The sequence below is a fragment of the Coregonus lavaretus genome (assembly GCF_964263955.1).
Source record: "Coregonus lavaretus genome assembly, chromosome: 8".
Lineage (NCBI taxonomy): Eukaryota > Metazoa > Chordata > Actinopteri > Salmoniformes > Salmonidae > Coregonus > Coregonus lavaretus.
The window spans coordinates 44,236,123-44,246,388 of record NC_139995.1 but is presented as its reverse complement, the minus strand read 5'-3'; the positions used below and the strand labels follow the sequence as shown (position 1 = coordinate 44,246,388).

General features: G+C 43.0%; 1 protein-coding gene across 4 annotated transcripts; it reads left to right on the top strand.

The window, feature by feature from the left end:
• The first annotated feature begins 3,321 nt into the window (after positions 1-3,321).
• On the top strand, positions 3,322-10,260 carry LOC311133208 (cAMP-dependent protein kinase type II-alpha regulatory subunit-like). 4 transcript variants are annotated; one of them, XM_084166691.1, is made up of 11 exons: positions 3,322-3,396; positions 3,813-4,086; positions 4,733-4,774; positions 4,920-5,059; positions 5,335-5,441; positions 5,565-5,718; positions 5,804-5,905; positions 6,112-6,186; positions 6,274-6,339; positions 7,549-7,687; positions 9,623-10,260. In XM_084166691.1, exons 2-11 carry the CDS (start codon positions 3,846-3,848, stop codon positions 9,745-9,747), a joined length of 1,191 nt encoding a protein of 396 aa, XP_084022817.1. In that variant the 5' UTR covers positions 3,322-3,396; positions 3,813-3,845; the 3' UTR covers positions 9,748-10,260. The 4 variants fall into 4 exon arrangements, with proteins under 4 accessions (XP_084022817.1, XP_084022816.1, XP_084022818.1 ...); XM_084166690.1 differs by having other exon boundaries at positions 3,327-3,396; positions 3,839-4,086; XM_084166692.1 differs by having other exon boundaries at positions 3,328-3,396; positions 3,877-4,086.
• Positions 10,261-10,266: the final 6 nt, after the last annotated feature.

Below are 10,266 nucleotides of genomic sequence, written 5' to 3'. Positions count from 1 at the left end.
TACAATAGCGGCCTCCTCCTCCACAGTCAGCCCTTTCACGGCCTCCTGCTGCTTCGTCAACCACCCCGTGTGCCCCCCAATTTTTTTTCTTGGGGTTGCCTCTCGGGTCTCCTTCGTCGTTTCGCATTTTGGAGTCGCCGTCGATTTGTACTCCAGCCTTCCTCCATTACCTCACCGTAACGGATGGCTTCCTCCTCTGTAATTTTCCCCCAACCGAGGAGGACATCTACCAATGTTGCTTCCCGCTGTGTCCAGGGTGTTTGCTCCTCCTGGGCACGCTGCTTGATCCGTTGGTGGTGAGTTCTATCAACATATCGACTGTTGTACTCGCGCTGCTAAAATCCTCGACCATTGCTATTCGAACTTCCGGGATGGTTATAAGGCCCTCCCCCGCCCTCCTTTCGGCAAATCTGACCACGACTCCATTTTGCTCTTCCCTTCCTATAGGCAGAAACTCAAACAGGAAACACCCGTGCTAAGGGCTATTCAACGCTGGTCTGACCAATCGGAATCCACGCTTCAAGATTGTTTTGATTACGCGGACTGGGATATGTTCCGGATAGCTTCTGAAAATAATTTAGACTAATACACTGAAACGGTGACTGAGTGATGTTGTGCCCACTGTGACTATTAAAACCTACCCTAACCAGAAACCGTGGATAGATGGCAGCATTCGCGCAAATCTGAAAGCGCGAACCACCGAGTGGCGCAGCGGTCTAAGGCACTGCATCTCAGTGCTTGAGGTGTCACTACAGACACTACAGATTCCAGGCTGTATCACAACCGGCCGTGATTGGGAGTCCCAAAGAGCGGCACACAATTGGCCCAGCGTCGTCCAGGTTTGGCCAGTATAGGCCGTCATTGTAAATAAGAATTTGTTCTTAACTGACTTGCCTAGTTAAATAAAGGTTAAAAAAATTTATAAAAATAAAACAATTCAACCATGGCAAGGTGACTGGGAATATGGCAGAATAAAAACAGTGTAGCTACTCACTCCGCAAGGCAATTAAAACATCAGTATAGAGACAAAGTGGAGTCGCAATTCAACAGCTCAGACACGAGACGTATGTGGCAGGGTCTACAGACAATCACAGACTACAAAAGGAAAACCAGCCACGTCGCCGACACCGACGTCTCGCTTCCAGACAAGCTAAACACCTTCTTCGCCCGCTTTGAGGATAACACAGTGCCACTGACGAGGCTCACTACCAAGGACTGTGGCTTCTCCTTCTCCGTGGCCGACGTGATTAAGACATTTAAGCATGTTAACCCCCGCTAGCTTGCCGGCCCAGACGGTATCCCTAGCCGCGTCCTCAGAGCATGCGCAGACCAGCTGGCTGGTGTGTTTATGGACATATTCAATCTCTCCCTTTCCCAGTCTGCTGTTCCCACATGCTTCAAGATGGCCACCATTGTTCCTGTACCCAAGAAAGCAAAGGTAACTGAACTAAATGACTATCGCCCTGTAGCACTCACCTCTGTCATCATGAAGTGCTTTGAGAGACTAGTCAAGGATCATATCACCTCTACCTTACCTGTCACCCTAGACCCACTTCAATTTGCTTACCGCCCCAATAGATCCACAGACAATGCAATCGCCATCACACTGCACACTGCCCTATCCCATCTGGACAAGAGGAATACCTATGTAAGAATGCTGTTCATTGACTATAGTTCAGCATTCAACACCATAGTTCCCACCAAGCTCATCATTAAGCTCGAGGCCCTGGGTCTGAACCCCGCCCTGTGCAACTGGGTCCTGGACTTCCTGACGGGCCGCCCCCAGATGGTGAAGGTAGGAAACAACATCTCCACTTCGCTGATCCTCAACACTGGGGCCCCACAAGGGTGCATGCTCAGCCCCCTCCTGTACTCCCTGTTCACTCATGACTGCGTGGCCAAGCACACCTCCAACTCAATCATCAAGTCTGCAGACGACACAACAGTAGTAGGCTTGATTACCAACAATGACGAGACCGCCTACAGGGAGGAGGTGAGGGCTCTGGGAGTGTGGTGCCAGGAAAATAACCTCTCACTCAACGTCTACAAAACAAAGGAGATGATCGTGGACTTCAGGAAACAGCAGAGGGTGCACCCCCCTATCCACATCAACGGGACCACAGTGGTCGACAAACTGAAATCATCCACCTACGCAGACAGTGTGGTGAAGAAGGCGCAACAGAGCCTCTTCAACCTCAGGAGGCTAAAGAAATTTGGCTTGGCACCGAAAACCCTCAAACTTTTACAGATGCACAATTGAGAGCATCTTGTCGGGCTGTATCACCACCTGGTACGGCAACTACACCGCCCGCAACCGCAGGGCTCTCCAGAGGGTGGTGCGGTCTGCCGAACGCATTACCGGGGGCAAACTACCCGCCCTCCAGGACACCTACAGCACCCGATGTCACAGGAAGGCCAAAAAGATCATCAAGGACATCAACCACCTGAGCCACTGCCTGTTCACCCCACTATCATCCAGAAGGCGAGGTCAGTACAGGTGCATCAAAGCTGGGACCGAGAGAATGAAAAACAGCTTCTATCTCAAGGCCATCAGACTGTTAAATAGCCATCACTAGCACATTAGAGGCTGCTGCTGCCTATTGAAATCACTGGCCACTTTAAGAAATGGAACACTAGTCACTTTAATAATGTTTACAGATCTTGCACTACTCATCTCATATGTATATACTGCATTCTATTCTATAATATTCTACTGTATCTTAGTCCATGCCGCTCTGTCATTGCTTGTCCATATATGTATATTTTCTTAAATTCCATTCCTTACTAGTTTTGTGTGTATTGAGTATATGTTGTGAAATTGTTAGATATTACTTGTTAGATATTACTGCACTGTCGGAGCTAGAAGCACAAGCATTTTGCTACACCTGCTATAACATCCGCTAAACACACGTATGTGACAAATACAATTTTATTTGATTTGATTTGTGTGGCTCACATTGAGCTGTTGTGTCTTTGGAAAGGGACATCAAATATGCATGGCGGTCGGACAGGTCCATAGTAATACTGTATACAAGAAAATAGTTGATAAAGCTCCGCTACCCACAGTCTAGCCCTAAAAATGCATGACTGTAATATCCTACTTCAGGCCACAGATAGAGCACCTCGCGTCAAGGTCCGATACACAGTAGGCCTAGGTTAGACTGGCATGAACTACATTTGATCTGAAAAGTTGTGACAACCTAGTATGCCCGGTCAATACTTTCCGATACGCTGCTTCTAGTCTAAATGGCGTACTGCCAGTCGACGCGGACGGGGGTGGGGTAAAGGTGGGTGGGTTTCGCCGGGGGGCCAGAACCGCGCTGTGTGCATTTATCAAAGTAGGCCATGCATTATGTCAAACCTTAACTCCTCTTCAAAAGGCTACAATGCAAGGAGGTCGGTAGATTGGTTCAAATGTATTTGTTTGATAGCTGTCATTGGTAGTTCTTAGTAAATGTATTTGTTTGATAGCTGTCATTGGTAGTTCTTAGTAAATGTATTTGTTTGACATTTAACCTACTTTGATATTTGCCATGGCCGCTGATCATTGATCTGGCTCTGTTTATTCTCACAAAGTCTTGGCAACATTGGGGGATGGATGCATTTTATATTGGACAGACACTGAAGGTTATATTCAAATGATATTGTATTTTTACTACTCAGGCTATTTAGCATACTTTATGAGTTCTTAAGTTTTACAAATCCCTGGTCTTGGAAATTCTTGATTAGTATAGGGTTCTATGATTTTAGGCCTATTGCTATGGATTAGGCAGATCGTTTCATTCAAAATTGTATTTTTAAACCTGTTAAAGATAATTATAGGCTTGGCCTATCATAGTTCTGTGATGAGCATCGAGATACCTGCTGGCTTGACAGACTTGCTGCAAGGATACACTGTGGAGGTACTACGGCGCAGACCGCCAGATTTGGTTGAATTCGCAATCCAGTATTTCACGTGTCTACAAGAGAGCCGAAAACACGACAGACATGTCAAAGAAAGACTAGCCGATTCTACACGAAAAGGAGTGGTTTTTGATAGTATTTCGGTTGAATCAAATGAAGATGAAGACTCTGATGATGCCTATAGTGAGTGACATTTTTCATCTCTACTTGGCCACAATTTTCTGCAATATACTTCATGATTTGATTATTAAATCTATTTAAAAAGATTTTCTCATCATCTGTATTTGTATTATAACCTTTTTACTCTTAAGTTATTATAACTTGTTTTACTCTCACATAATAGGCTACACAAGTGCACAGAATGCATAAGGAACCATTATCTCATGGTATTATGAAGCCCTTTTTAAGTCTACTGCACACAAGTTGAATGGGTTCTCATCAAAGTAACGCGAGGGCCCGTGTAGTCAAATTATTTTCTCTTCCATTGCCAGAGGTTATCAGATGATAGGATGCTACTGCGGTATTTTAGCCCACTGAATAGCTATTTGTCCTGAATTATATAATAATTATTCAGTAGCCTATTCATAATAAAATAATAAACGTTTTTTTGTGGGTATCTACCTCTTTTGATAAATCTGTTTCTGTGCCCTGACAAAAAGTGATGAGAGAAAATAAGAGGGAAGAATCTGGTATGGTAGTAGGGGGATGGTCATGCACTGTAAGCTAAAGTGTGTCAATGGATCCATAAGAACAACTAATATGGATGTTCAATGGGACCAACTTAATTTCTAGCTCTGAAACATTTCTCTCTCTTTCTCTCTCTCTCTAGTGCCCCCCTCCAACTCTAATAAATACAGTCGCAGAGCATCTGGTGAGTGTCATCCTTAGGTTTTGCATTCATTATATGCTGTGTATGAAGAATGTTATTTCAGTCTCACTTGTTTGTTAGTCACAACATTCCCTTTGAGTGTATTTGTTTGTCCCCAGTGTGTGTCACAGTCATTTTGCTCCCCCAGTCTGTGCAGAGGCCTATAACCCAGACGATGATGAGGATGATGACTTTGAGCCGCGGGTGGTACACCCCAAATCAGACGAGCAGCGTCACAGACTCCAGGACGCCTGCCGAGACATTCTACTGTTCAAAACTCTCGACCAGGTAAAGTATTGTATGTAGTCCTTGTAAACCACTGAGAGTAATTCATTGTAAGCCAGTGAGAGTAACTTGTGAGTTAAAAGTAATGGCACTTACTCTTATCTTTTATATTTTGTTTGGTTATGAACTAAACAAGCCCCCTCTCGATAGAGACATTACACATTAGAGATTGTATTGATTTATTTGTGTGATGCTTGCTGGGTGTGCCAGTTTAGTATGCAAACACACACGCACACATGGTCCTCTTCTAATGTGTGAGTGTTGTTTCTCTCTTTCAGGAGCAGTTCTCAGAGGTTCTGGATGGCATGTTTGAGGTGTTGGTCAAACCACAGGAGCACATCATAGACCAGGGGGATGATGGAGATAACTTCTATGTCATAGAGCGGTGCGCATGTGTGTGTGTTGAATCTATATTTTTTTCTGTGTGAGAAGCATTAGGCCTAAATATGTGAATGTGATGTTCTCTAATTCCTCTGGTGTTCTGTGTACCTCTCTCTGTCTGCTGTAGGGGTGTGTATGACATTATTGTGATGATTGATGGAGTTGGAAAGTGTGTAGGGAAGTATGACAATAAGGGCAGTTTCGGGGAGCTGGCTCTCATGTACAACACCCCGCGTGCTGCCACCATCATGGCCACCCAGGAGGGGGCACTGTGGGGACTGGTGAGTCACAGTAGTGTGTGTGTGTGTGTTTAATGTGTTTCTATGAGAGATGAGTGACTGTGTAACCTGTATGTGAATGTTTTAGGATCGGGCCACATTCCATAAACTCATAGTGAAGAACAATGCCAAGAAGAGGAAGATGTACGAAGCCTTCATTGAGTGTGTACCCCTTCTAAAGTCTCTCGAGGTGTGTGAATACCTATGTCAGTTTCATTTGACCACAGAATCTTTTTTCTTTGCTTTACAATCAAAAGTGTACTGTGCATTCAAAGTACAACATAAGAGAAGGTACATGAGAGGCTCACATTGTAAACAATCCTCACTCAGAATGCATGTAAAGATGTATACTTTTATCACACCTTCATCGTCTGTCCTCGTCTTGTTCTTCCTCAGCTCTCTGAGAGGATGAAGATTGTTGATGTCGTGGGAATGAGAGCGTTCAAAGATGAGGAGTGCATCATAACACAGGTATTATGGATTTTTACTGTACAGTTCATCTAAGATTACACTTTACTTTGTACCACTGCTGCTTCTACTGCTTTTCTGCACTCTTAGGGGGAGAAGGCAGATTGCTTCTACATCGTAGAGTCGGGGCAGGTGAAGATCATGATAATAAGCAAAGTAGGTGTACATGTTTTGCTCTTCACTTGGGTGTGTGTTAGACCTACTGTATAAATAATGAGTTTGCTGTGGGTACCTGCTGCAAGGAACTGAATGTACTGAATGTGTGCATCTAGCATCATTGGAATGTGGTACAACGGGCTTTGCTGCTTTTGCAGCTAATGACATCAGTAATTGATTTATCATGTTGGGTAGTAGTTGGTGTATATTTGTATATTTTTGGTTGCTAAAGCCAAAAGATAAGGAACGGATAACTGTAACTGAAATAATTATGGTATAGCTTACATCAGTACAGCGGTAGGTAGCATCATCAGCTGTATGTCTCCCTACCTAGACTAAAGCAGGGCAGCTGTATGTCTCCCTACCTAGACTAAAGCAGGGCAGCTGTATGTCTCCCTACCTAGACTAAAGCAGGGCAGCTGTATGTCTCCCTACCTAGACTAAAGCAGGGCAGCTGTATGTCTCCCTACCTAGACTAAAGCAGGGCAGCTGTATGTCTCCCTACCTAGACTAAAGCAGGGCAGCTGTATGTCTCCCTACCTAGACTAAAGCAGGGCAGCTGTATGTCTCCCTACCTAGACTAAAGCAGGGCAGCTGTATGTCTCCCTACCTAGACTAAAGCAGGGCAGCTGTATGTCTCCCTACCTAGACTAAAGCAGGGCAGCTGTATGTCTCCCTACCTAGACTAAAGCAGGGCAGCTGTATGTCTCCCTACCTAGACTAAAGCAGGGCAGCTGTATGTCTCCCTACCTAGACTAAAGCAGGGCAGCTGTATGTCTCCCTACCTAGACTAAAGCAGGGCAGCTGTATGTCTCCCTACCTAGACTAAAGCAGGGCAGCTGTATGTCTCCCTACCTAGACTAAAGCAGGGCAGCTGTATGTCTCCCTACCTAGACTAAAGCAGGGCAGCTGTATGTCTCCCTACCTAGACTAAAGCAGGGCAGCTGTATGTCTCCCTACCTAGACTAAAGCAGGGCAGCTGTATGTCTCCCTACCTAGACTAAAGCAGGGCAGCTGTATGTCTCCCTACCTAGACTAAAGCAGGGCAGCTGTATGTCTCCCTACCTAGACTAAAGCAGGGCAGCTGTATGTCTCCCTACCTAGACTAAAGCAGGGCAGCTGTATGTCTCCCTACCTAGACTAAAGCAGGGCAGCTGTATGTCTCCCTACCTAGACTAAAGCAGGGCTGCTGTATGTCTCCCTACCTAGACTAAAGCAGGGCAGCTGAACAATGCAGAGGTGGAGATTGCACGCTGCTCTAGAGGCCAATACTTCGGAGAGCTGGCTCTGGTCACCAACAAACCACGTGCAGCATCCGTCTATGCTGTAGGAGACACCAAGTGCTTGGGTACGTTGTACACACATACAGTGAGCTCCAAAAGTATTGGGACAGTGACACATTGTTTGTTGTTTTTGCTCTGTACTTTGGATTTGAAATGATACAATGACTATGGGGTTAAAGTGCAGACTGTTAGATTTAATTTGAGGGTATTTTCATCCATATCGGGAGAACCATCTAGGAATTACAGCCCTTTTTGTACATAGTATTGGGTATTGGTATTGGGACAAATTCACTTATGTGTATTAAAGTATTCAATAGGTTTGTATTTGGTCCCATATTCCTAGCACGCAATGATTACATCAAGCTAGTGACTACAAACTTGTTGGATGCATTTTCTGTTTGTTTTGGTTGTGTTTCAGATCATTTTGTGCCCAATAGAAATGAATGGTAAATAATGTATTGTGTCATTTTGGAGTCACTTTTATTGTAAATAAGAATAGAATATGTTTCTAAACACATCTACATTAATGTGGATGTTACCATGATTGCGGATAATCCTGAATGAATGGTGAATAATGATGAGTCAGAAAGTTACAGATGCACAAATATTATACCCCCAAGACATGCTAACCTCTCACCATTACAATAACTGTCTCTCTGTCTCTCTAAAGCAGTCAGACATTAATAGATCAGGGACTGTATTCAAGTAGGGAGGAATTCCGACCCGAGTTAAACGCTCGTAAATGGAACGTAATTCCCTTTTGATGCACTTTTCTCTCTATGCATATTCTGTATTCTGACCTTGACTTAATTTCCTCATAATTCCACCACCTTTACGCGTGAGTAAACCATGAATAAGGTTGAGCGAACCTTCCGGTTCTAAGTGGAAAAAGCATCTACTTTATTTTTTGAATTTGAGGACCTTGTGAAGTATTTGTTTTTTTATGAAATATTGAATTTGGCCTTTACTACTATAGCCCATAGAAACGCATTGAATAACACATTCATAAATGGCAAAAAATACAGTCAAAAAGCAAATCTTAAGGAATACGTTTTGAAGTGTTTGTCCTATATCTAGGAGATACAAGAAAGCTCAGGACATGTTTTTGTTTTTTTTGGACGCATGTTTAACCCCTTATTTTTATTGGTATCTATTTCCATACTTCTATACATTTGTGTGGGTTACCTTCAGACGAGTCCTGTGACACTTGTGGGGGTCGTAGAGCAAAACGGTGGCTAATATTTAACATGATAGAAAAAGGAAACAGAAAATGTCGGGGTAGCCTATAATTAAGACATTCGAAAGTGCCAATCCCTGGAAGTTAAAAGGCCGTGCAATTTAAATTCTGCATAATGGCACAGCATTTCATAAACTTTACTGTAGGAAAGTTGATATGTTGATATACTTCAGTTTGCTGCCATATGACTGGTTTCACATGTGTCTCCAGCGATCTTAAGGTAAAATATAGGCTATCTAAAACAAGTGTCATTTATATTTACAATTCTCTTATCCAAACGGATTACTCATTTACCTAGCGCTTATCAAGTTGTAAATTACAGTGCATGGAGAATGCTGTTATTTCTATTGGAAAAAATAAAGTAGATGCTTTTTCCACTTGGAACAGGTAGGTTCACGAGACCTTATTAATGGTTTCCTCGCGTGTAAAGGTGGTGGAATTATTAGGAAATTAAGTCAAGGTCAAAATACGGTGTATCTGTAGACACACCTCCGCCACACCTTCATTTATTCAATCTCCACCCAAAACAAATAGCAGGTGAATAGCACGCTATTCTCATGCTTAAATTCAAGGTCAGAATACGCATAGAGAGAAAAGTGCATATAAAGGGAATTACGTTCCATTTATGTACGCTTAACTCAGGTCAGAACGCATATAGGGCCAGTAGATCAGTATGGGTCCATTTATCGTTATCGGCTTTTTAATATTTGACTTGACTTGTTACTTCCTTCTTTCTCTTCCCCCCCCCCCCCCCCCCCCCCAGTAATAGACATTCAGGCGTTTGAGCGTTTGCTGGGTTCCTGTAAGGAGATAATGAAGAGGAACATTTCCCAATATGAGAACCAGCTGGTAGCTCTGTTTGGTTCTAGTGTAGATTTGAAGCATTAAAGTATAATTGTCTTTGTAAGAAACACCACACTAACACAATCCCACACAGAGTGCTTCCTAAACAGGTGGACACGCATACTAGCTTTACATACTTACACAGGCCAGAACATATTTGTTGACATTTAATTGTACAATCTACTGTACATTATTTAATAATTGATATCAGTTACTATAGGAACTGTTTCAAATTACTTTAATCATTTTGTTTATATGTAGCATCTAGTATTTTCCTTTTTTGACTTATTGTGAAAGTATCCGTATTGTTCACCATGTTGGTTTAGTAATTTTTCATGCATGTTAGCCCAATTTATTGATAATTCTAGCCCAATAGCGTCCACACAAACAGATGTTTTTGTACTGAAATTGTCAAGGTCAAATGTCCATCAATCAAATATTAATGTGTACTTTGCTTTGATATGGAAATACTTTTCATCTGCAGATGGGGAGATTTCATAAATGTAATCCCTGATCAAAATGTTGTCAATAAAGTAAATGGAAGTTGGTAATATGCAATGATTT